Source organism: Coregonus clupeaformis, unplaced genomic scaffold (genome assembly GCF_020615455.1).
Source record: "Coregonus clupeaformis isolate EN_2021a unplaced genomic scaffold, ASM2061545v1 scaf1211, whole genome shotgun sequence".
Taxonomy (NCBI): domain Eukaryota; kingdom Metazoa; phylum Chordata; class Actinopteri; order Salmoniformes; family Salmonidae; genus Coregonus; species Coregonus clupeaformis.
The window spans coordinates 83,732-111,254 of NW_025534665.1; the positions used below are offsets into that span (position 1 = coordinate 83,732).

At 43.5% G+C, this 27,523-nt stretch overlaps 1 protein-coding gene across 6 annotated transcripts; it reads right to left on the reverse strand.

Moving 5' to 3' along the window:
- Window positions 1–3,603: 3,603 nt before the first annotated feature.
- Window positions 3,604–27,447, reverse strand: pex5 (peroxisomal biogenesis factor 5). Of its 6 annotated transcripts, none has more exons than XM_041875697.2 (18): window positions 27,168–27,447; window positions 26,096–26,212; window positions 24,834–24,990; window positions 22,310–22,348; window positions 22,024–22,144; window positions 21,602–21,754; window positions 21,391–21,475; window positions 20,485–20,575; window positions 19,979–20,101; window positions 19,103–19,216; window positions 18,494–18,577; window positions 17,163–17,282; window positions 16,396–16,539; window positions 12,223–12,293; window positions 7,226–7,438; window positions 6,821–6,986; window positions 5,803–5,960; window positions 3,604–5,383 (listed from the first exon to the last, which is right to left on the reverse strand). In XM_041875697.2, exons 3-18 carry the CDS (start codon window positions 24,945–24,947, stop codon window positions 5,131–5,133), a joined length of 2,049 nt encoding a protein of 682 aa, XP_041731631.1. In that variant the 5' UTR covers window positions 24,948–24,990; window positions 26,096–26,212; window positions 27,168–27,447; the 3' UTR covers window positions 3,604–5,130. The 6 variants fall into 6 exon arrangements, with proteins under 6 accessions (XP_041731631.1, XP_041731629.1, XP_045073676.1 ...); XM_041875695.2 differs by having other exon boundaries at window positions 27,044–27,447; XM_045217741.1 differs by lacking the exon at window positions 26,096–26,212.
- Between the last annotated feature and the right edge of the window lie 76 nt (window positions 27,448–27,523).

Below are 27,523 nucleotides of genomic sequence, written 5' to 3' on the forward strand. Positions count from 1 at the left end.
TAATCAGGCCCTCCGTGAACGCAGCACGGGTCTGAACTGCACTGACTGAGGCGTTAGCCTGAGACAGAGCGCCGTCCCGAATAGCGGTCGCGTCATCATGCCATTATCTGGCTGAGACTGCAGCCTGCTATGTGAGACACTCACTACAGCACTCCTAGGAGTCTGTAAAGTGAGGTCTTTATAAGGTACACTTAATACCTTTTATATACCTGCCTTATGTGTGCATTCAGCAACGCACCATGGTGGGCTGAGCTGCACTCATAGTGGTAAGAGAGAGAGCGAGAGTGAGGAAGGTCGAACGCTCTCGGATGTATTGTGGAAAAGGGGCTCTTTTTGACAGTGTCAAGTAGAGCCAACTCTTTATTACACACATCAACAAAAAACATTCTCCTCCATACACTCAACGGTAGAGTGGGGGGACAGTGGGCTCGGTCACAGCAGGCGCTGTGCCGTCTTCCGTTCTCTCCCCTCGCCTGTCATAAACGGGCGTCTCTTCTGGCCGCCCTTCGGGTGATGCCAGGATGACGCTTTAATGACCTCTCTCGCCGGCACCTCTGGCGCTGCAGGGGGGCGAGGCCCGCTCCTTGCTGCTGGAGGCCGCCGTCTGACGCCAAGCTGTAGCGAGAGTAACGGCCGCCCTTCCTCATATCCACTTCCGGGTTGGAGGGAATGGGGGGAAGCTTAATCTCCCGGTGTTTAGCAGCCCACTCAATGAGACCTGAGAATTCAGGCACAGAGAGGCTGTGGCGTCATCATCCAGGGATGTAATGACCTCACAATTTCCCGAAGGAAAAGGGGTGTTAAACATCTGGGTCAGTGTAATGAATTGTTCCAATAGAATATTCATTTCTTCCCCAATAGCCCTGTCATCTCCTGAGTCAGCGCCTTCAGATGATGCCTCAGAAGCTGAGACTAACACTGATAGCACATCCTCAAGAGGAATATCCTCCCTAAAAATGCCCAACGCTGCTTCCACTCCTTCAAAAAGGGAGGGCGCAGCTGGCGCATAGTGGGGGATTAATGAAGCTGTCCCTGGCGTGCTGTGTCCCTCAACCCACGAAACATATGTCGGGGGGGGTCGACAGCCGCCAAGGGGAACAGCGACATTGAGCTCTGAAAAGAGCTTTTGTTAAATACTTACCCTATGGATAAGCTTGGTGTGCTCATTGTAGGACGACGTCGATGATCTGGAAAATCGACGGCGTTTTCTTCGTCCTGAGTCTTCTCTTCGTCTCTTCTTGGCTTCTTCAGTCTAGTCCAGTCGCTGAAGAAAAAGGGAGGCTGATTGAGGGGAGGCACCCCCTCTTATAGGGACACCTGTACTCCTATTGGCTGTAGGTGTGTGCATAATTTTGTCTCAGGCTGCTGCTGCCTTAGGGCAGAGGGTAAACCATTAGGAGCAGAGCTCCCCTATGGGGCGGAGCTCCACGATATAGAACCAGAGTAGGCACATTTGCTGCTTTTCCCATAACTCCACATTGCTCTGGCACGCCAATGTCAAGGTCAGGGGTCGAATGATGGGGGTGCTTGGCAGGTCACTGCCCTAAGAAATCAGGGCATCACCATTATACCAGTTGCTGCGGGAATCCCCCTAACATTAACATTGGTACAAACCACTATTTTTAGGGGACGCCCAAGGGCCAATGTCAACACTGATAAAGGTTATATAGTGTACTATACTTTAGGCCAATGATACACTATAATTACCCGATGTGTGAAGTGAAAATGTGCCATGGCATAATATACCAAACATTAAGAACACCCCCTCCCCCTTTTCCCCTCAGAACAGCCTCAATTCGCATGGACTCTACAAGGTGTTGAAAGCGTTCCACAGGGATGCTGGCCCATGTTGACTCCAATGCTTCCCACAGTTGTGTGAAGTTGTTTGGATGTCCCTTGGGTGGTGGACCATTCTTCATACACACAGGAAACTGTTGAGCGTGAAAAACACAGCAGCATTGCAGTTCTTTACACAAACCAGTGCACCCGGTACCCCGTTTTATACCATACCCCGTTCAAAGGAACTTAAATATTTTATCCTGCCCATTCACCTTCTGAATGGCACACATACAAAATCAATGTCTCAATTGTATCAAGGCTTAAAAATCCTTCTTTAACCCATCTCCTCCACTTCATCTACACTGATTGAAGTGGATTTAACAATTTACATCAATAAGGGATCATAGCATTCACCTGGATAGAACTGCTTGGCCTCCGACCGCAAGGCACTACAGAGGGTAGTGCGTACGGCCCAGTACATCAATGGGGCAAAGCTTCCTGCCATCCAGGACCTCTATACCAGGCGGTGTCAGAGGAAGGCCCTCAAAATTGTCAAAGACTCCAGCCACCCTAGTCATAGACTGTTCTCTCTGCTACCGCACGGCAAGCGGTACCGGAGTGCCAAGTCTAGGTCCAAAAGACTTCTCAACAGCTTCTACCCCCAAGCCATAAGACTCCTGAACAGCTAATCATGGCTACCCGGACTATTTGCACTGCCCCCCACCCCATCCTTTTACGCTGCTGCTACTCTGTTAAGTATTTATGCATAGTCACTTTAACTCTACCCACATGTACATATTACCTCAACTAGCCGGTGCCCCCGCACATTGACTCTGCAACGGTACCCCCCTGTATATATAGCCTCCCTACTGTCACTTTATTTTACTTCTGCTCTTTTTTTTCTCAACACTTTTTTTGTTGTTGTTTTATTTTTACTTTTTTGTTTAAAATAAATGCACTGTTGGTTAAGGGCTGTAAGTAAGCATTTCACTGTAATGTCTGCACCTGTTGTATTCGGCGCATGTGACCAATAAAATTTGATTTGAATTGATTTGATAGCCTTTGTCATGGAAAGACCAGGTGTTCCTAATGTTTTGTACACTCTCCTCCAAGAAATGCGTGAGGCATTTTGTGGGTTTTTGTTTTTAATTTGGTACATATTAATGGGGGTTGTTCATCGAAGGAGGGGAAGCCAAGAGTTCACAGCAGGGTCAAAAGTATATGTCACAGTTAAAAGGGCAACCATGAGAACTCCCATGACTACATACTCAAGGGTAAACACCAGGGCTGGGGTCTAATTCAGAAAGAGACTTGGAATTCAACTCATAATAATGAAAGGGAAAAAAAATCCTATTATCTTTCTATCCCGTAACTGAATAGAAAAAGAATTTGCCCCAACTCTATTAAAAACATATGACTTCACTTGACAAGGGGAACTGGAAGTCTGATTCAAGACCGGTACAGCTATGATGATTTACGTTGGCAGATAGAAATCGCAGGCATACATTTGAACTTGATCCTGTTTGATAATCGTCAATGTTGGCCAATGCAACATATTTGAACGCCGAATTCTTACCTCTTCGTCCTTTCAAGTACTTGTCCACTTGTTGAGTGCTACTTACTATTCATAGAAAGAGCTGGATATGTGCAATACAAAGAAGTCCCTCTAGCAGATCCTCTAGGCTGAATGAACTAACTGCATTGACCATTTGCTGTTTCGTGTTGTAAAAGCAGCCTTTGTCTTTTCGGTCTATTTGCGTCTGCTATCCTGCAACTGGTCAAGGAAAATACAAATATGGGAAATACTGCCCTTTCTTTCACACAAACATGAAAAGTAGGCTTTATTGCTGAATATCACATGAATAATCATTACAGTCTGGTTAACTATTTTGAAAACAGTACAATAATTATCATACAGACAATATGGCAAAAAGCATTATTTTACAATTAAGCTAATTATTTTTTACAACAAGAGCATTTGACTGAAGAAAAAATGGTTGAGGGAGGGAAGGAGTGCAAAGACCCCTCTTTCGGTATGACTGATGTCATCCTCTGTCCAAAGCGGAGTCATATTTATTCTTGCACACCGTAGCGACAGAAAATGAAAACAAGCGTTTCTTATCAGACAAATTCAGGTAGGTCCCTCCCTGTTTGCTTCCGTTGGGTTCCTACTAGTGAATTCGACTCTGGTGTGTACAACTCATGTCAGCAGTCTTTCCTTTCTCTCGAGTACTTCATTGATTGGACTGAGTACCCGAGTATAATTCATTCTGTGATCAAAATAAAATAACGAAAAACAGACAGACTATGGCTCTCAGGGACCGGAGTTCAGCACCCCTGCTCCAAAGCCAGATATCTATATTACTGTAATGGTCTCTTTTCATCTTCAGCAATTGATTCGTAATCAGTAAGCCAGGTTTGCTAAGTATTCGACTAATCCAAACTTTGAACTTCTTATTTTCATGGGGGAATAAAACAGGAAAAACAAAGATCCTCCAAACAAACATGGTCCTATCTTTTCTATACATTACAGTAACATTAATCTCAACTTGATCTTTTGCTGTACCACGTCAGTGTTTTATTCCCTCTGGAAAACATAAGGTACAAACTTTGCACTAGTATACATTTAATGTATACATCCTTAGTTCATAGGGCTGAGTGAAACTAAGGGTGTCACGTGCCTCCTCAGATTCAAAGGCATGATGATGCCTCTGATTATGAGGAACACAACAAGAACGTCCCTGCACCAGTTGCTGAGGACAGAGGGTAACTAACCAGACGTTTGGGAACTAGCCTGTGTGCCAGTCTGTTTCTGCTTTGTGTCAAACGTGATAATGACAACGAAGGAACCAACTGGCAACCAGGCTATGTTAGAGTGATCAGGGGAGGAAATAGTATGTATTCAATACACCTGGTGTATACTCCGCATTTCCCTTTGTTGCTGATAGTCACAACAAATGTCTCTCTCACCTCTCCTCCCTTTCAGACTACTCTCCCCTTGTCATACATCATCCTCCCTCTCTTCCTGAAAGGATTGGATAGGTATCAGGGTTGGAGTCAGTTCCATTTCAATTCAGGAAGTAAACTGACACCAACCCTGATAGTTATAAGCAAGATGGCAGAAATGCTACGTATGGAGCTACTTCCGTGTTGTTTATACCTATCCAATCATTTCAGATCTATATGAAGTGCTTATAGGGTTAGGGGCTAGGGGGTTGTTTGTGGAGGGGACTTCTCTCTCTCCTCTTTTTCTCCCTCTACCTCTCCCAGACACCTTCCTCCCCTAAGTGAGCACTCGCACTCTATCACCTCTCCTCCTGCCCCTCTCCCTCCCTCGGCCCTCCCGCGCCTTCATTCCCCCACCGCTTCCCCCTCCCTCTGACAGAAGTGGGAGAGCAGCGTGTCGAGGTCTCGCCGGTCGGCCGCCGCGTATAGCGAGCTCTCTCCCATCATGCTTAAGGCCATGCGCAGGGTGGACCAGATGTTGTCGGACATCATGGTGGCTGCGGCGCCTCCCGGGCCCCGGCTTGCACCGACCGTCTCGCCGTCCCCCGACGCTTGGCGCTGCAGGGACAGGGCTTCCAGGAAGTGCTCCACGGCCTCTCTGTGAACCAGGAAGAGAATAGGGGTCAACTTGCAAGTGTCATTGTGGTGCATCCAAAAGATTTGTATTAAGGCAAAAATTATTATATTGTGAATAAAGTTAATACATTATGTAAAGGTCCCCTGTAGCTCAGTTGGTAGGCATGGTACTTGCAACGCCAGGGTTGTGGGTTTGTTTCCCACGGGGGGGCCAGTATGAAAATGTATGCACTCACTAACTGTAAGTCACTCTGGATAAGAGCGTCTGCTAAAATGACTAGAATGTAAATGTAAAGTCAAAATTACCTTTGACGTACATAAGAAAGTGCAGTGTTTCAAGTGGTTTGGATCGAACATTATATATATAAAAAAAAAACTGTTGTGTGAATTTTGTTCTTACAAAATGTTGCATCTCTGGCCACAAAAGGCTCTCCCTCTCACCTGTGGGCTCCTAGGTTGACACAGCTGATTCCCAGGTTGTACCGACTGCGGATGAAGCCTGGCTGCAGTTCCAGCGCCCTCCTGTAGGCGGCAACAGCCTCCTCTGAGCGGCTTCCATTGGCCAGGGTGGCGCCCAGTTTATTCCACAGCAGATAGTCCTGAGAGAGAGAGGGAGACAGACAGAGAGATGAGCTCCTGAATTTTTTGCTAACAATTTGAATTAGAGTTGGATACATTTTGATTTTTTCCACAAGGACCTATACAGAAAACGACCCTCTGCATTACCTTCACTCCAAATTGAAAAATTCTAACATACAACCTTGATTTTAGAAAAAATTACTTCCTGCCAAGGACTATCCAGCAAACTTTCTAGCAAACTAACAATCAGCAGAAGAAGCTCCGGAGAAACCTGAAAATACCACCCAACCTGCAACTGAGTAAGTAGATGTTCAGTCTGAAGCTACTTCTAAACCAATAAGTAAAATACATTACATTCATATGATGTGGGAGTGCGCTGAGGTTAAATGCTTCTGGGGCAAAGTAAAAATATTCATTTCGAAGTGCATGAATAAAAATATTATACGCTTTGCATCTATTATGTTACTTAACGATTATAGCCCCTTGAATATCTCAATCAATCAGAGAAGATTACTGCTGGCAGGCAGCACTGCTGCGAAACAAATGTTGGCTTTAAGATGGTTTGGGGTTGGGGTTATCTTTGTATGCATTTCTTTGATTGTTTTTGTACCAATAACCCCCCCTCTGAAAACAAAATAAAAGGTTGCTCACAATTATTTTTACAATGACGTGGCCCCAATTGCTTTCAGGTGACCATTAGCATACAGATCAGAAATTACTTCAAGGAAGGATGCATGTATTCGAAAATGTTTGAATTTATCAATTTTATTTAAACAGTATAAAGTTAAGCAAATTATAATCAAGCGTGTTTATTCTCCACACACATGAACCACAGATTGGCAAGAGTTACTGCTCTGAAGTGGATAACCTGCTAGTGTACCTGTGGTGTGACAGAGAGGGCTGCGGTGAAACAGTCCACGGCCTTGTCATACTCCCCGCTCAGATTGAAGAGGACTCCCAGGCCACACTGTAACTGGGGGTCGACGCGGGCGGGTTCAGAGTTCGCCGCACTGAGGAACAGGGACTGCACCTCTGTAAACAAAGATCTGAGAGTGGGGGAGGAAGGAGGGAGGCACAGAAATGGGGAAAAAAGAAGGAGGGAGATGGCTTAAAATATTACATGTTTTCGTAACATATAAAACATTCGAAAATACAGAAGAACTTCCTGTATTGCATATTTAGCATCTTTCTGCCTTTCATTTGGTGTTATATTGATTAAGAGTTATAAGTATATGCTGAATATACATGCACACCACATTTCTACACAATGAAAAGGTCCACTCACTCTGGCAGCAGTGAGCCAAATCTCTCCCTCTCTCTGGCCTCTCCGTCCTTCTCTCGCTCCCGTTCACTCTGCTCCAAGACTGGCCGGTACGCGGGGTTGTGCCTCAGCCAATCGCGAAGGGTCTCACAGGCCTGCCTGTGCAGCGATTCGTTGGTGAAACTGACGGCCAGTGCCATCAGAGCGGTCAGGTTGTCCTTCTTCAACTCTATGCATCTAACAGCGAGAGAAGAGGAGAGAGCAAGAGAGAAAAAAAGAGAGAAAGGTAAGAGAACCCGAGAAAATGTCAGCCAACACTACTGCAACAAGTCGTCACAGGCATCATGTAACTTCAAGGACTTCCCATTTCCCACCCATGCTTATCATAGCATCTTTCTATTCAAGCCACACATAAAACATGTATTCATAAATAAAATATAAGTACATACTTCATGACATACTCTTAATGTCACACAGGAGCTACGTCCCAAAAGGAACCCTTGTTCTCTATTTCAGGGGTGTCAAACATACAAGCCAATTCAATGAGGCCCATGGGTGGTTTTACTAAAACAACAAATATACAGTGGGGAGAACAAGTATTTGATACACTGCTGATTTTGCAGGTTTTCCTACTTACAAAACATGTAGAGGTCTGTAATTTTTATCATAGGTACACTTCAACTGTGAGAGACGCAATCTAAAACAAAAATCCAGAAAATCACATTGTATGATTTTTAAGTAATTAATTTGCATTTTATTGCATGACATAAGTATTTAATCACCTACCAACCAGTAAGAATTCCGGCTCTCACAGACCTGTTAGTTTTTCTTTAAGAAGCCCTCCTGTTCTCCACTCATTACCTGTATTAACTGCACCTGTTTGAACTCGTTACCTGTATAAAAGACACCTGTCCACACACTCAATCAAACAGACTCCAACCTCTCCACAATGGCCAAGACCAGAGAGCTGTGTAAGGACATCAGGGATAAAATTGTAGACCTGCACAAGGCTGGGATGGGCTACAGGACAATAGGCAAGTAGCTTGGTGAGAAGGCAACAACTGTTGGCGCAATTATTAGAAAATGGAAGAAGTTCAAGATGACGGTCAATCACCCTCGGTCTGGGGCTCCATGCAATATCTCACCTCGTGGGGCATCAATGATCATGAGGAAGGTGAGGGATCAGCCCAGAACTACACGGCAGGACTTGGTCAATGACCTGAAGAGAGCTGGGACCACAGTCTCAAAGAAAACCATTAGTAACACACTACGCCGTCATGGATTAAAATCCTGCAGTGCACGCAAGGTCCCCCTGCTCAAGCCAGCGCATGTCCAGGCCCGTCTGAAGTTTGCCAATGACCATCTGGATGATCCAGAGGAGGAATGGGAGAAGGTCATGTGGTCTGATGAGACAAAAATATAGCTTTTTGGTCTAAACTCCACTCGCCATGTTTGGAGGAAGAAGAAGGATGAGTACAACCCCAAGAACACCATCCCAACCGTTAAGCATGGAGGTGGAAACATCATTCTTTGGGGATGCTTTTCTGCAAAGGGGACAGGACGACTGCACCGTATTGAGGGGAGGATGGATGGGGCCATGTGTTGTGAGATCTTGGCCAACAACCTCCTTCCCTTAGTAAGAGCATTGAAGATGGGTCGTGGCTGGGTCTTCCAGCATGACAACGACCCGAAACACACAGCCAGGGCAACTAAGGAGTGGCTCCGTAAGAAGCATCTCAAGGTCCTGGAGTGGCCTAGCCAGTCTCCAGACCTGAACCCAATAGAAAATCTTTGGAGGGAGCTGAAAGTCCGTATTGCCCAGCGACAGCCCCGAAACCTGAAGGATCTGGAGAAGGTCTGTATGGAGGAGTGGGCCAAAATCCCTGCTGCAGTGTGTGCAAACCTGGTCAAGACCTACAGGAAACGTATGATCTCTGTAATTGCAAACAAAGGTTTCTGTACCAAATATTAAGTTCTGCTTTTCTGATGTATCAAATACTTATGTCATGCAATAAAATGCAAATTAATTACTTAAAAATCATACAATGTGATTTTCTGGATTTTTGTTTTAGATTCCGTCTCTCACAGTTGGAGTGTACCTATGATAAAAATTACAGACCTCTACATGCTTTGTAAGTAGGAAAACCTGCAAAATCGGCAGTGTATCAAATACTTGTTCTCCCCACTGTATACTTTAAAATGACCGACCCAAAAAATCGAAATGGTGAACTAAAATATAAACGCAACATGTAAAGTGTTGGTCCCATGTTTCATGAACTGAAATAAAATATTTTCCATATGCACAAAAAGCTTATTTCTCTCAAATTTTGTGCACAAATATCTTTACATTCCTGTTAGTGAGCATTTCTCCTTTGCCAAGATAATCCATCCACCTGATAGGTATGGCATATCAAGAAGCTGATTAAACAGCATGATGATTACCAGTGGTGTACAGTACTTAAGTGAAAATACTTGAAAGTACTACTTAAGTAGTTTTTTGGGGTATCTGTACTTTACTACTTATATCTGACAACTTTTAAATTTACTTCACTGTATTCCTAAAGAAACTTATGTACTTTTTACTCCATACATTTTCCCTGACACCCAAAAGTACTCGTTACATATTGAATGCTTAGCAGGACAGGAAAATAGTCTAATTCACAAACTTATCAAGAGAACATCCCTGGTCATCTCTACTGCCTCTGATCTAGTGGACTCATTAAACACCTGCTTTGTTTGTAAATGATGTCTGAGTGTTGGAGTGTGCCCCTTGCTATCCGTAAATTTTAAAAACAAGAAAATGGTGCCGTGTGGTTTGCTTAATATAAGGAATTTGAAATGATTTATACTTTAACTTTAGATACTTAAGTATATTTTACCAATTACATTTACTTTGATCCTTAAGTATATTTAAAACCAAATACATTTAGACTTTTACTCAAATATAATTTTACTGGGTAACTTTCACTTTAGTCATTTTCTATTAAGGTATCTTTACTTGTATGACAATTGGGTCCTTTTTCCACCACTGATCATTACACAGGTGCATGTTGTGCTGTGGACAATAAAAGGCCACTCTAAAATGTGCAGTTTTGTCACACAACACAATACCACAGATGTCTCAAGTTTTGAGAGAGTGTGCAATTAGCATGCTGACTGCAGGAATGTCTACCAGAGCTTTTGCCAGAGAATGTAATGTTAATTTCTATACCATAACGTCGTTTTAGAGAATTTGGCAGTACGTCTATACCACAACGTGTAACCACGCCAGCCCAGGACCTCCACATCCAGCTTCTTCACCTGCGGGATCTCTGAGACCAGACACCCAGACAGCTGATGAAACTGAGGAGTATTCCTGTCTGTAATAAAGCCCTTTTGTAGGGAAAAAGTCATTCTGATTTGCTGGGCCTGGCTCCCCAATGGGTTGTTCTGGCTCATATGCCCTCGCAGGCCCACCCATGGCTGCGCCCCTACCCAGTCATGTGAAATTCATAGATTAGGGCCTAATGAATTTATTTCAAATGACTGATTTCCTTATATGAACTGTAACTCCGTAAAACCGTTGAAATTGTTGCATGTTGCGTTTATATTTTTGTTCAGTTTATAATGGACCTACATTTATACAGTTTCCAGCTTGCTAACAATCACTGAAACAAAAGCTAGACAATCAGTGAGCATAAAAAACTCCAAAAACAATTAACCTCTTAAAGATCGGACCCTTTCTTCAATTTTTGTCTAAAATTACATACCCAAATCTAACTGCCTGTAGCTCAGGACCTGAAGCAAGGATATGCATATTCTTGATACCATTTGAAAGGAAACACTTTGAAGTTTGTGGAAATGTGAAATTAATGTAGGAGAATATAACACATTAGATCTGGTAAAAGATAATACAAACAAAAAAACATGTGTTTTCTTTCCCCCCTCCATCATCTTTGAAATGCAAGAGAAAGGCCACTGTAGCTCACTGTAGTCCTCTGTAGCTCAGCTGGTAGAGCACGGCGCTTGTAACGCCAAGGTAGTGGGTTCGATCCCCGGGACCACCCATACACAAAAATGTATGCACACATGACTGTAAGTCGCTTTGGATAAAAGCGTCTGCTAAATGGCATATTATTTTTTATTATTTTATTTTAATATAATATTGCACCAGTGTGTGTGCAAAGTTTCAGATTGATCCAGTGAAGCATTGCAATACTGGACTATTTTGTATCAAGTCTGCCCAAATGTGCCGAATTCGTCAATTGATACATTTTCAAGTACGTGATATGGTAATACAAAATGTAAGTATACACACTCCCAAGAATGTCATACCTGATGGATCATTAGCTTATACACTAACTTCCACACATCTAGATGGCCGGGCGGGGTGGGTGTGGAGCAAGAGACCGCAGGGGTTCAAACTGTAGAACCCAGTCCCTACATTTGAATCAAGCAAAACTATGCTACATTTTATCTCTGGGACCCTTAGGATGACAAATCAGAGCAAGATAACTGAATGTAAGTACATTATTTACCTTCAGAGGTGAATGTATCAAACCAGTTGCCATGACAAGTTTTTTGTTGTTGTGCACTCTCCTCAAACAATAACATGGTAATTTGTCACTGTAATAGCTACTGTAAATTGGACAGTGCAGTTAGATTAACAAGAATTTAACCTTTCTGCCCATATAGGACATGTCTATGTCCTGGAAAGTTTGCTGTTACTTACAACAGTCATGCTTATCACATTAGCGCACATTAGCTCAACCGTCCCATATACGGGACACCAATCCCGTAGAGGTTAACAAAGGACCATTTTTTGACAGCAAGGAAAGAACACATTTTCAGTCCGGCCCTCCGGACCTTGTTGAAGACAGAACGTGACCCCCGGGTCAAAATGAGTTTGACACCCCTGCTCTATATAGTGCACTACTTTTGACCAGAGCCCTATGGGTGCCCTATATAGGGAATAGGGTGCCACTTGGGACATAACCAGGGACTTCTCTCCAGTCAGTGAGGCTGCTATTCCATCTCTTTACCTGCGGAGGGCACTGATGGCTGCAAACTCTTGTTCGTTCTCTGCCTGACAGGTTCCCAGATATTGCCATGCCTAAAAAAAAAAAAGAAGTGGGAAAGAAAGTGTGTGAGTGCTTAGTTCTCTTTATCTCTTCACCCACCTAATGCTAGCAGGGTAGGAAAGAACCCACTTAGTCGCCAGCACTTGTTAGCCAGAAATAATTTCACCTTGAGATCAGTGGCGGCTCCTGAAAAAATTCTCAGGGGGGGCAATTTTTCTGATGATTTAGGTGACCTACACACATTTTTAAAAAGATATGTCCAGCAACAACATGAAGACAGGGGCAGCATATAAGTCAATACCAGAAGCATTTATTGACTGATCTCAAAAGTGTTGGCTTACAAAATCAAAATAAGTTATCACAGTAAAAATAATCAAGGGTGTTCTTTCACATTCCTCAACACTGCATAAACAATATGCATTTCCATAAACAAATGAAATATCAGCTGAAAATACAGCATCTTGGTATTTGTTCAGATTGCAGGATCAACAAGAGCTTTTACCACATTTTTTGCCTCATGGTTGAATTGGAAATATGTGCACCTGAGCATAATTCACAACAAGCAAGCAGGAGCTTTTGATAGAGGCTACTGAAAACATTGATGCAAGTTATTGGTAATAAGACATTTTTATAGACTTCCATATTCTGCCCTCTTGTATAGATTTGTGAAAATGAACAGTGATAGACATTTTGCTTGAAAACAGAATTTGAAAGTAATTTCTAGAAAAGGTAAACACAGCTATCTGTATGGCTTTGTAAAAATGAACAACCATATTCTGGCCAATTGTATAGATTTGTAAATATGAACAACCATATTCTGGCCAATTGTATAGATTTGTAAAAATGAACATGAACAGATATTTTTTTTTGTTTTACTTTTTTTAAAATGAAAAATAACTATTTTAAACAACATCAACTGTGAACTGATTTGGGCGTGTGTGTGTTAAAGAGACAGGGAGGGAGGGACAAAGAGAGAGAGAGGCTACATTACTTGTACTGAAACTGTTCTCTTCTCTGTTTCAATACAGCAAAGCGTTCAATGACTTTCTCATTGAAATCAGGCATGCTGAGGACTAGTTCCCTCTCCATGGAAAGCATGGCCAGTGCATTCAGACGTTCCTGGCCCATTGAATTTCGCAGGAATGTCTTAACTCGTGTCAAAGTTGAGAAACATCTCTCAGCTTCAGCTGTTGTCATGGGAGTAGTTATGAGGATGTTCAACAGAGTCACAGTCTCAGAGAACGTCTCCTGGAGGTTGTAGCTCATGAGAACCTGGTACAGTGCCAGTGCACCACAGCCTCCCTTGAATTCAGGATTCTCATAGATCAGAGATAGTTCTGTCTTGAGCTTTGCCTTGCTCAGCATGGGGTATGCATTCACAGTGGCATTCAGAGCCTCATCAGGAAATGAATGGCAGTACCTTTCAAACATGTCTGCTTGCAGTAAGGTAGCACTCACAAGGTGGCCAGAGAAAGAGAACCTTTCTTTGATGTGATCCAGGATGGTGTTGCAGACCTCTTCAGACAGCCTCTGCTTCTCCTCTTCTCTCAAAGCTGTTCTGGGTCTTTTGGCTCCTGTTGCTTCTTGCAGCTGCTGTTGAGAGGAGTCCCTGAAGGCAAACAGACCAATGTGTTTGTTGGCTTTGTACAGTATTGTTGTCTATGTGATGCACAGGTATATGCAATGTATCCATGATGTATAGTACAAATACTTCAGTTCCACTTAAAATGGGCAGGGATGCATAAAGTCTTTAGTGTTTAAGTTAGCCTTTGTGTCTCACATAGCCTGGATGTTCAGCACAGTATACAGTGGTGCTCATAAGCTTATGATCCCATGCTAAAGTTGACTAAAAAGAGGAATAAAAAAGAAAAGAAAATTGGTGTCCATAAAGGTTGGATTTTCCAACTTTTTTTAATTAAGTCATTAAGATAAATTTCCAAAAGATTATTTTTTTATTTTTTTATTCCTCTTTTTAGTCAACTTTAGAATGTGTTCATACACTTATGAGCACCACTGCACAGTACACATAGTATATAAAATAAAATAGATTACACCACTGGCCATATATAATGAGAATAATGTAATTTCAAACACAAATGCAGTCTCCTTTCATGCATACATTTTCAAATAAAGCTCTGCTTTGAGAAAGATCGAATGATATTGTTTAATCTTACCTTATGGCCTGCACACTGCTTGTGAAGCTGTCGAGGGCACTTTTGATAAAGACAGCATCGATGTCCTTCTTCTGTAGCTTCTGGTACAGAATGTCGACGTGGGGCATGATTTTGTGAAAAAGCCGCAGGAAAAAAAATAAAATCTTCATCATGCAGCATCCTCACGTAGCCAGATGCCTCTCTCACTGTGCCCTGGTCAAATGAACCCAATGAACCCGTCCGGATGGCTTCAAAACATTCTATTAGGTCGTCTCGATTCTCGTAGACAGTGTTCACGACTCTGCTGTTGAAGTTCCACCGTGTGGATGAAGGTCTGGGCAGTCTTCGTGCAACAGTCTGGTCAAGAATGCTGGTGCGTTTGGGTGACCGGGAAAAAAAGTTGTAATCCCGCTCAGATCGGAAAAGAAAATGTTCACTTTTTTGATGCGAGAAGTAGCTTGCTGCATGATCAAATTCAGCTGATGCGCATAGCAATGCACGTAATGGGCATTCTTGAAATGCTCACGCACCTTTTTCTGCACACCAGCCTTCTCTCCCCTCATCACACTGGCTCCATCGTAAGCTTGCGCAATGAGTTTGACTTTTCGTCATCGGCAAAAGACCGTTCAGTCTCTCCAAAAGTACACTGGCGATTGAGACTGAGGTTGATTCCGAGATGGGAAGGAACTCAAAAAATCGCTCCTGCACTTTGTGCTTGCTATCTATGTACCTCAGCACAAGCACCAACTGTGTCTGTGTAGAAACGTCCGTGGTCTCGTCAGCTTGGATAGCTACGAAGTTCGCCGACTTCACCTCCTCCACAATATGTTCCCTCGTGACCGCTAGCATACACTCCAGTAGCTCGTTTTGAATGGTCTTTGATGTGCCCTTGAAAACTTTAGCATTTTTAAGATGGTCATCAAACACCTCATCTAATTGTGCCACAAAGTTGACAAGTCCAAGAAAAATACCAGGGTTGGTGGAGCCCTCAGTTTCATCTTTGCCTCGCAAAGCTAACTCAAACACGCCGCAAAACTTCACACACTGGATTAGCCGGCTGAGGATATGGCGGTTCTTGCTAACCTCATCGTTGTGGCGGCGGACAGCTAGCCTGTATCCCTCATCCAGTTGAGTGGCAATATTCACTCTCCCCAAAGCAGAAATTCTCAAACAGCTATCCATGTGGGTCTTTGACAGCTCATGTTTCTTAATCTTTTCTGAAAGATGGTGCATGTCGGTTACACCAGTCGCTGTCCAAGCGGTGCTGTCTGCCGTGCCGCCTTCAGGGTGAATGAGTAAGCAGGGGTAGCAGAAAACTGCATTAGCTACATCGCAGCCTGCTAGCCAGGTTTTTCGTTCATACCAATTTTTGGAAAATCCTCGGGTGTAGGACTTCCCCCTTTAGTAGAAACCTGTTGAATTATTAAATTTGGTCTGGGAGGTCCTAATTGTTTCGTTGCCAATTTATCTTCATTTGTTCGCCGACAAAAAGGAAATTCTTTGAAAGACACAACCGAGTTGCACTGAAGCCTAGCCATGTTGATAGTAGTAGTGAATTGATTGACGCTGCTACCCTCTCTTTTCTTAGTTACGTTCATGTGACGAAAGCGCGTAAGTGCAAGCCCACAGACACCCATTGAGATTGTATTGAAGGCTCTGAAATTTGAAAAAAATAGATTTTACATGGGAGTCTATGACAGAAGTTCTGGGCGATTTTCAATCTGACTGAAATCGCCCCAAAAAGGGGGTGGAGCCATTTGAAGCACGACTTTAGCCTGATTCGACATTTAGTGGCAGTGTGGCACTGTGGCAGATCAGACGTATAGATTACAACACTGATAACTACTGTTGCCGTGATATAATTGATTAGAAAAAAAATCCCTTCCTTTTCCCGTTTGGCAGTGCGTCGCCCATATCGCCCTATTGAACAGGCCGTCCCTGCTTGAGATGTTATTATATCAGTTATTAATGAGGGTCTCACCAGTTGGTTGTCTGGTTCTCGCTGTACGGCACTCTCAAACAGACGCACGGCCCCAGGGATGTCCCCTGCCTCCATCCTCCTCACCCCCTCAGCCAGGGGGTCCTGGTGGGACAGGTACGGGTTGTCATCCTCAAACTGGTACCCCTGGAGGGAGGGGGGTGAGAGAGAGAGAGAGAGAGACGAGAGAGAGAGAGAGAGAGAGAGAGAGAGAGAGAGAGAGAAATCATGAAGAGCAACTTAGCAGACAAGGCAGATTTTCTAGCCTGGACAGGTAGGAATGCTGATCTTATTCATTGTGATCTAAAAGGCAAAACTGATCCTTAATCAGCACTCCTAATGAGACTGTGAATACGGGCCCTTTTTTTATAAAAACTTATTTTACCAGGTAAGTTGACTGAGAACACATTCTCATTTACAGCAACAACCTGGGGAATAGTTACATGGGAGAGGAAGGGGGATTAATGAGCCAATTGGAAGCTGGGAATGATTAGGTGGACATGATGATATGAGGGCCAAATTGGGAATTTAGCCAGGACACCGGGGTTAACACCCCTACTCTTAGGATAAGTGCCATGGGACCTTAAGTGAGCACAGAGAGTCAGAACACCCGTTAAACATCCCATCCGAAAGACGGCACCCTACACAGAGCAATGTCCCCAATCACCGCCCTGGGGCATTGGGATATTTTTTTAGACCAGAGGAAAGAGTGCCTGCTACTGGCCCTCCAACACCACTTATACAGGTGGATAGGAAGCTAGGTCAGGTACCTTGTCGTAGGAGCTGCTGAGCATCTGGTCAAAGTCGGAGAGCCAGGGGTGACTCTCTGCGTCTCTCTTCGCCATCTCCTCCCATTCCTGCTGCAGCTTCTCCCAGAAGTCCACGTCGCTCTGACGCAGAGGAACAATCACAATGTCAAAGTCAAGGGTCAAATTATGGGGGTGCTGGGCAGGTAACTGCCCTAAGAAATCAGGGCATCACCATCATAAAGTTGCTGTGGGAATCCCCCTTAACATTAACTTTGGTCCAAACCACTATTTTTAGGGGACATCCAAGGGCCAATGTGAACTTGGATAAAGGTTCTATATACAGTGTACTTTAAGCTAATGATACATGGTAATTACCTGATGTGTGAAGTGAAAATGTGCAATGGCATATTAGTGCAATATAGTATATGTAAAGAGCTTAATATATACTGAACAAAAATATAAACGCAACATGTAAAGTGCTGGTCCCATGTTTCATGAGCTGAAATAAAAGATCCCAGGAATTTTCCATACGCACAAAAAGCTTATTTCTCTCAAATTTTGTGCACATATTTCTTTACTTCAATGTTAGTGAGCATTTCTCCCTCCTTTGCCAAGATACGCCATCCATCTGACAGGTGTGGCATTTCAAGAAGCTGATTAAACAGCATGATCATTACACAGGTGCACCTTGTGCTGGGGACAATAAAAGGCCACTCTAAAATGTGCAGTTTTGTCATACAACAGCAATTGGCTTGCTGACTGCAGGAATGTCCACCAGAGCTGTTGCCAGATAATTGAATGTCCATTTCTCTACCATAAGCCGCCTCAAACGTATTTTCGTCAATTTGGCAGTACATCCAACCAGCCTCACAACCGCAGACCACGTGTAACCACGCCAGCCCAGGACCTCTACATCCAGCTTCTTCACCTGCGGGATCGTCTGAGGGAGGCTGAGGAGTATTTCTGTCTGTAAGAAAGCCCTTTTGTGGGGAAAAACTCCTGATTGGCTGGGCCTGGCTCCCCAGTGGGTGGTCCTGGCTCAACAATGGGTGGGCCTATGCCATCCAAGGCCCATCCATGGCTGTGCCCTTGCCCAGTGATGTGAAATCCATAGATTAGGGCATAGTGAATTTATTTCAATTGACTGATTTCATTATATGAACTGTAATTCAGTAAAATCTTTGGAATTGTTGCATGTTGCGTTTATATGCTTGTTCAGTATAGTATGTTTGGGCATAGGCTGGAATTATTCTTGAGATACAATTTGGAAGATGATAAAAATAATTATTCTGTTATCTTTCCTATTTTATTGTTCTGTATTAACTCGTATCGCCCTGGTGTCTCTCGCTTACCTCCACAGCAGCTTTAGCTTGCTGGAAATCTGGACCTGCTGTGGCAAACTCATCTACCCAGGATTCCGCTGACTCCACTGAGACCTGAACAGGAAGGAAGGAAGAGGTAGCAATGGCAGACGTGGACACCAAGTTGTACGTACCTCTATAACAACACTTAAAGTGGGACGTTGAGGTTGTGACAGTAAAGGAGCAGCAGAAAAAGATGAGGAAGAGGGATGAGAGGAAGACAAGATAAAGGAATGGGAAGAAGCAAAACACATCAGAGAACCACACCCATTCTCCCACTCCCTTTCTCCCCTACAATCTACAAACCTCTAGTGCAGGGCATCTTTACCACTTTTCTAAAGTCATTGCTGTAATCTTAATGCAAGTTGAATCAGCGAAAACTATTTGCTTACGCGCGTTGTATCTTCCTTGGGTTTATACAAAGTGCAAAGAAACTACGGGAAAACCTACAGGGGGAGAAAAAATGCTGCCCCTAAAAACGGCCATCCAACTACTGCAAAAAAGGCTGATGAAAAACATAATCAGCTCAACGCAACTTTCTTGGCAGAAAGCCGGTTGCGGAGCCACTGGGCAGTGTTGCCATGGCGTCAGGGGTCCTACCTGTCTGACGACAGTAGCCCATTGATGTGCCTGTTTAGCCTTAGCTTTGGCAATCTTCTGATCCCACTCTTGGGTTGTCAAGGGTAGAGTCCCTCCCCCAGACTCCTCCAGGAACTATGGCAACCAGGGAGCAGAGAATGGGGGAGGCGGGATTGTTTTGTGGCAGGTGTGAGGCGTTGGGGGTGGGTTTTTTGTTTTGGGAGGGGTGAGGACGGAGGTGTTTTAATTTGGTACAAATGAATGGGGGTTGTTAATCAAAGGAGGGGAAAGCCAAGAGTTCACAGCAGGGTAAAATGGGGTTATTATTTAAAAGTAGATGTCACAGTTAAAAGGGCAACCATGAGAACTCCTATGACTACATACTCAAGGGTAAACACCAGGGCTGGGGTCTAATTCAGGAAGTGACTTGGAATTCAACTCATGATAATGAATTAAAAAAAATAAAAATATATTTCAATCCCCTACCTGAATTGAAAAATGATTTGCCCCAACCCTGTTAAAAACATGACTTCACTTGACAAGGGGAACTAGAAGTCTGATTCAAGACAGGAACAGCTATGATGATTTTAATTGGTAGAAGTTGGCAGATAGAAATCGCATGTATAGAAAGGACAAGGCTCTCTTTTCCACAATAAATTATTTCTACATATACCATTTCCAAATTATACATTGCACAGCCTAGTGCAAGGCTCACATACAGAAAAGTTCATGGCCATCACTTGGTTATGTAGTTAGTAACAGTTGCAGGAGTCTGCACCGAATACTGGGATATGGGGGTCATGAGGCACAAAATGAGGAAGCTTGAGCCAAGATGGCTCCCTGTAGGTTGACAGTTGCACCCTTCCCCTTGTGTCCTCATTGGGAGTTGGCTCCTACCTGGTTGAGGTTGGAGGCCCAGTTCTGAGCCTCCTTGGCCTGAGCTCTATCTGTGTGCTGTTTGCCTGCTCTGTCCTCCACTGTGACACTGCCCTCGCCAATCTGCCTAATGAACCGCAGGAACTACAGTGCAACACAACAACAACATAACAATGACACAATATCCATTATGGCTTATGGACCTAAATTGGTCATCAGATCCATTTGTGCTTTAGCCAAATCCAAAATAATGACAGAGGAATTGGATACCACACAAACAGTTCTAAAGTCACCATGATACTACGGTCCATCACAGCAAAATGCTTTCCCAAGAAACATTTTGATGTCTAATTGACTACAAAGAAGAGTCTCACAACTCAAAAGAAACGGCTACAGCTACAATGATCCTGTTATTACAAAGCTACATTACTTCTATGGACAAAGAATGGGGAAAGGGTATGGTGATAAATATGTAGAAAAAAAGTATGAAACACACACGACACGGAAACACACACACAAACACACACCTCAGTGTTCTGTAACTTGGGGTCATCGACCTTTGCGACCATCTCATTGGCTGTTTGCTTCAGTTCGTCTCCTGGTAGGTACTCTTTCGTCCTATTGGATTGACAAACATTAACATCAAAGGGTTAATTTAGACAGCTTACTGAGTGTCAAACAGTGATCATTTTAAAGAACAAGTGGGTTAAAGAGACCATGTAATTTTTACATAATCACACTGTGTCCTTGTAAATATATTGTAATTGAAATGTATTGTCTCTTTTCACAATACATATCCACTAAGGATGGAATCAAAAAGCACTTTTGAATACCTAATTAAATGACTGCTACTTATGGGGTCAACGCATTAAATACACAAACTAAAAGCCTGTGTGCAGGATTTACTGGCTTTCATTTTCTTTCTTGACTTCGAGTTACGCAATGACTTCTATTCACTACCACAAAGCTATGTTATGGCCAAGGCGGCTCAACATCACAATGGCACCATCTTCTCTGGAACATATCTCCCGAGTGGCGCAGTGGTCTAAGGCACTGCATCGCAGTGCTAGCTGTGCCACTAGAGATCCTGGTTCGAATCCAGGCTCTGCTGTAGTCGGCCGCAACCGGGAGACCAATGGGGCGGCGCACAATTGGCCCAGCGTCGTCCAGGGTAGGGGAGGGAATGGCCGGCAGGGAGGTAGCTCAGTAGGTAGAGCATGGCGTTTGCAACGCCAGGGTTGTGGGTTCGATTCCCACGGGGGGCCAGTATGAAAATAAAAAAAGAATAATGTATGCACTAACTGTAAGTCGCTCTGGATAAGAGCGTCTGCTAAATGACGTAAATGTAAACATTCTCAAGGTTTCTCAGAATTTCACTGTATCTATCTACATGTCCCTTGCTCTCCTCTTTTTCTCTGTCTCTCCATTATTACCATTCTTGCTCCCTCTCTCCCAGGTCTCCGAGCCATAGCTTCTCCTCTGACTGCTCCAGATACTCCTCTGCCCAACGCCCGGGATCTGAAAGAGAAAGGGAAAGAGAGTAAGATACAGATTATTTCTCTACTTGTTAGAAGTAGTGGCCACTAAGTACATTCAAACAAACGGTTGGCAATTATGCCTACCATTGACATTCCAAAAATGTACCTGTGCCATCAGTGATGAACTCTCTGGTCCAATCAGCGTCGGCTGGGTCTCCAAGTCCCGCCTGCCCTGATGAGGCGGCGGCGGCGGCATCCGCTCCCGACAGAAACTCAGACGTCCAATCACCAGACAGGGCCAACGCAGCTACACCCGGAGCTACGGACAAGACAGGAGGGAAAGGTTGTTGTTTTCTTCACACATTGGCAAAAAAGTGTGTTTTTCAGTGCGAGTACTTGGATGGCAGATAGAGGAAAATATAATAAAAGGGTGTCTTGAAGTGTCAACATATGTTCCAAGGCCTGTGGGGTAACAATATGGAAGTGCTGCCATGCAGCTGGGCAGACACACTGCAAATCTATAACGGTGTTGCTTTTGCTGCGTTGGAGAGTATAATAAGGTAACCTATTACTGCTGTGTGTGTGTACCTCTCTGTGGAGCCTGTCTGTAGCTCTGCTGATCGATCTGCTGCATTTCCTCCAGTAACTGGCCCATGTCAAAGCTGTGAGGGGGCCGTGGAGGCGCCTGCTGCATGAACTCATTCACCAACTGGGACACACACATGCAGAACAGGACATCAAACGCTAGCCTATTCAATTATGATTAACAAACCTCACGTGAATGAAACGTGTTTTCATGTTCCTTTTTTAGAATATGCAGACAAAGCACAACAGTTCGAATCAATAGGACTGGGAAGGTAATATGAGCACAGACCTCTTCTTCTGTTGCTATTTCAATGGGTGTAGGGGGAATCTAGGAGAAAGAGGGATGAAAGTGATACTGTGAGATATATTTGGGAAAGCTATAGTACAACTAAGTTGTAGTATCTCGTCTAAGTTGTATGCTCCAAACGAACTATGATGTATGAACTTGTTCAAGTATGGGTAGATGGGCCCAGGGCTCTAAAGTGCGACAATGTTTTTCTGTGCGACCAGGAGTTTTATTTTGGGAGCACAATGCGACTAGGAAAAAAATCTCCCAGATAATAGATCTTGTAATAAGGCTTCGCTGTACTGTTGTTTCCGAGTGCCTTTGAGAAAAAAGCGAGCGCAGATTCGATCATGTCATGGTTGCTCCATTACTACAGCTAAAACGGCTTGTTTATAGCCCAACCAAGTCAAAACATCTGACCCATATTACAGGTGTAACATTTTTATCTTCCTATAGCGGATCACATTTTACATTCATATACAGTGAGGGGGAAAAAAGTATTTGATCCCCTGCTGATTTTGTACGTTTGCCCACTGACAAAGACATGATCAGTCTATAATTTTAATGGTAGGTTTATTTGAACAGTGAGAGACAGAATAACAACAACAAAATCCAGAAAAACATATGTCAAAAATGTTATAAATTGATTTGCATTTTAATGAGGGAAATAAGTATTTGACACCCTTTTCCCAGGTGTATTTTATACAGGTAACGAGCTGAGATTAGGAGCACACTCTTAAAGGGAGTGCTCCTAATCTCAGCTTGTTACCTGTATAAAAGACACCTATCCACAGAAGCAATCAGATTCCAAACTCTCCACCATGGCCAAGACAAAAGAGCTCTCCAAGGATGTCAGGTACAAGATTGTAGACCTACACAAGGCTGGAATGGGCTACAAGACCATCGCCAAGCAGCTTGGTGAGAAGGTGACAACAGTTGGTGCGATTATTCGTAGAATACACGGGAGGATCTTGTCAATGATCTCAAGGCAGCTGGGACCATAGTCACCAAGAAAACAATTGGTAACACACTACGCCGTGAAAGACTGAAATCCTGCAGCGCCCGCAAGGTCCCCCTGCTCAAGAAAGCACGTATACAGGGCCGTCTGAAGTTTGCCAATGAACATCTGAATGATTCAGAGGAGAACTGGGTGAAAGTGTTGTGGTCAGATGAGACCAAAATCGAGCTCTTTGGCATCAACTCAACTCGCCGTGTTTGGAGGAGGAGGAATGCTGCCTATGACCCCAAGAACACCATCAAACATGGAGGTGGAAACATTATGCTTTGGGGGTGTTTTTCTGCTAAGGGGACAGGACAACTTCACAGCATCAAAGGGACGATGGACGGGGCCATGTACCGTCAAATCTTGGGTGAGAACCCTTCCCTCAGCCAGGGCAGAAAATGGGTCGTGGATGGGTATTCCAGCATGACAATGACCCAAAACACACGGCCAAGGCAACAAAGGAGTGGCTCAAGAAGAAGCACATTAAGGTCCTGGAGTGGCCTAGCCAGTCTCCAGACCTTAATCCCATAGAAAATATGTGGAGGGAGCTGAAGGTTCGAGTTGCCAAACGTCAGCCTCGAAAACCTTAATGACTTGGAGAAGATCTGCAAAGAGGAGTGGGACAAAATCCCTCCTGAGATGTGTGCAAACCTGGTGGCCAACTACAAGAAACGTCTGACCTCTGTGATTGCCAACAAGGGTTTTGCCACCAAGTACTAAGTCATGTTTTGCAGAGGGGACAAATACTTATTTCCCTCATTAAAATGCAAATCAATTTATAACATTTTTGACATGCATTTTTCTGGATTTGTTTGTTGTTATTCTGTCTCTCACTGTTCAAATAAACCTACCATTAAAATTATAGACTCATCATGTCTTTGTCAGTGGGCAAACGTACAAAATCAGCAGGGGATCAAATACTTTTTCTCTCTCACTGTACCATCTTGTGGGCCGTTCTAAAAGTACTCGCGTGTCGTTAACCATTTGTTTACACTTTGTTCATTCATGTTAACTCATTGGCTAGCTAACAACCTGGTAACTTTACCAGTATATCCAAACATTTGGGGGCACAGAAAGAAAGGAAAAGGCATAGCTTTTTCAGGAGATCAATGATCATAGCAATCACAAACCTGACATTTTTAAAGAGAAAGTGTACCATTTTCAATGTAATGCATCTCAATAGGAAAATAGTGCTTTTACACAATGAAGAAACCTAATAGTCCACAAATTACTTTGTAATTTCGTTTTAATTTTTATAATAAACAAATGTCTTTACAGTGTTACATATTACTTTATAAAGGGCACAACAAGTTCTGATGCTCATAAATTTCATGTCGTGCTCTTAACTTTTTAAAGTTGGCAGCACCAATTTAGAGCCCTGGATGGGCACCACCGTTGACCAGGAAAAATAACTCTCAATGCAACATGGTCAATAACAAACTAAGAAAATACAAAACATAGAACATGGATTACGGTACATATTCCATTCATTCCTTATTGTAATTTCTACAGGTGACTACTCACAGTGGGCGTTGACCTGTGCCTCCAAGCTCCTCCCTCCTGGGTCATGTGACCCGTCAGCTTCATGAGGGGATTGGCTCCCCCGCACTCCCCCTCTACCAGCTCCCGCATCGCCATGGCAACACCGGGCAGCGGCGTATCCAATCAGACCACCTTAGAGCTGAAGAGAGGAAGAAGTGAATAAAAACATTGACTTATCGATTAGATGATGGATGGAAGTATTTGTTCATTCCAAACATTTCACATCTAATTAACTCTGTTTGATAATATCACATTCAGGGTCCTGCCTGGGTGCCAGACTCTTTCTGCATTCGTTGAGGTGCCTAACAAGACAACACATGTGAGCTATTAAGCAGAGATAGACCGGCACCAACACTATTCATGGTCCCATGCAAGATAGCTCAGGATAAGCCATTTGAATACAAAGAGGGTGTACCGGTATCAAGAAAAACATAAGGAAAAAATGTGGATGTCCACTCACTGTTTGGCAGTCATTTACCTTCCTACTACAGCTAGGCTATCCTCTTTCTCCAGCTCCTGTGCTGTGTTTGGATGTGCGTCATCACTCTCTTTTCAACCTTTTACATCAATCAAAGCAACATGAGAGCTGTTTGAGAGATATGGAGGTCTATTTGAGGATGAGAGGGCTAGCCAGGCCAAATTGAAATCTCATCCTGGGTGCCCAATGACATATAGTCCTCTCCTAATCTATCTGTTGGCTTTTAAACACACACACACACACTATTCCAAAGGGTTGATGCCCTCCAAGGATACTAACAATGTAGCGAACAGCCAAAGAATGGCTCCACAACAGGACTGATTGAGAATAGCCTAGAGCTTCACTTTCACTCTTCCGACTGGCTTTTCAGTCTTTAACTCACTCTTTAACTACTCACCTGGCCCTTTAAGTGAAAGAAAACATTCAAGGGTGACAACCAGCAGACAATGCAACTCCCTCTACTGCAAAGATGTAGTAATATTCCCTGATCCACAGACCTCTCCCCCACAACAGTGTGTCAATGCAATGAAATGTCGGAGAGAGAGACAAACCTGCTGTTCACATAGCTGACCTACTATCTAGGCCAACAGACGCACACAGATAGTGGCCTACTCAACTTCACTAAACCTCTCAGACAAATACAATAATGACAATTTCTATAATGCACAGTCAGCCCCGGAGCTGAAAAATTAAGCCTTGCCCATTTCCACAGTCTTACTACAATACAAAAAGTAACGGCACCACACACAACTGCAGGTAATATTACCGAAAATAAGGGGAGACAACACTGTACCCTGTCCACAGGTGGTCCAGTAGCTACAGTAGGGTTTAGATTTAAGGATTTCTTTCTGCTGACCCAAACAGATGCTGTACGATTAGGGCTCTGGTAAGAGGATTATAAACAGATATTATTAAACACTGTCTACACACACAACTCCATGTGATGTGCAATGCTGCGGATAGAAGAGACAGTCATAATGAATATGCACGGCCCCAAAATAAGTGACTGTGTCTGGGTTTAATTCAATCAGTAGGCATTCCTTGTGATGTGTCATACTTGACACTATACGACAGCATGTTGTAGCTATATTGGCTCTGCAGAAAAATATAGGTTGGCTTCTCAAGTTGAGAATGAGAGCATGAAAATGTTATGATGAAGGTATGATGCTTTCTCAAGTTGAAGGTTAGCTTTGCCATGCTTTTACCTGAAAACCACCAGTTGAGAATTCAAAGAGCACCATAAAACTAACCATTGCCATCAGATAGGCAGTAGGTACTATAGCTACTATATACTATACTAACTAGCTACTATACTGCACACATCCTACTACACCATGTCAATAGTTCATGCACAGAAGCCAAAGGGGAGGCATGTCCTAGCCAATTTCCATTTATATGGTCACATTACATCAATAAATGTCCTCCCAGCTAGCACTGTAACGTTAAACATGGACTTTACACAATATATGTACTGTATGCTAGCTAGCTAATGTATCTAGTGTGTAGTGGGTGTAACTAGCTAATTAACTGGCTAGCTATGCTTAGTTAGAGAGCGTTGAGCTTGCAAAATACATTAAGTGAACGCTTGAAAGCTAACTACGTGGCTAGCTAGCTACCTGTTTGCTTCAATGTATGTTGATGACCAAATGCTAGCAAGTTAGCTACAAAAATGTGACAGACCATTATTCGATTGATAGCATAATGTTCTACTCACCACCACTTACTGCTGACTAGACCTTCCTACTCTCCTCTTCTCCTAATTGTCTGCTTACAAAATAACAAATAGCTGGCACATTACGAATCCAGCGAAGCTACGGAGTTTGAAAGTAAATCTTTACCCGTTTTTATTAGCGCGTGTCTCTTTATTTACCTCCTGCTCTTTCCCCCATGACCCACAAAAATCTACACAGATGCACAGCTAATCCTGCAAGGCGTATTCTCAAACAGCATCGACGTAGACGTTGAAAGACAGACAATACGGAATGTGCGCAGAACGAGTTTGTGCGTGTGTAAACGCGACTGTCCAGGCTGCAAATCGATGTTGCCATTTATGTCTACGAATATTGTAACGTTCTAATAACGTTCGATTAAAGTTGCAATCTCTGGCTATATTTGGTGAAACAATGTAACGAAAGGGGCGTAACGTTGACCTTGATTGACAGTGGGTGAAGTACGCAAAGGGACAGCAAGGTTT

Bases quoted from the DNA above. Each gene is read 5' to 3' on its own strand.
- pex5 (XM_045217741.1), bottom strand. From the start codon at position 24,947: ATGGCGATGCGGGAGCTGGTAGAGGGGGAGTGCGGGGGAGCCAATCCC. The intron at 22,145-22,309 runs GTCTGTGCTCAT...TGTGTGTCCCAG, and splicing joins AAATAGCAACAGAAGAAGAG to TTGGTGAATGAGTTCATGCA. The intron at 18,578-19,102 runs GTAGGACCCCTG...CTTCCTGTTCAG, and splicing joins GGGCTACTGTCGTCAGACAG to GTCTCAGTGGAGTCAGCGGA.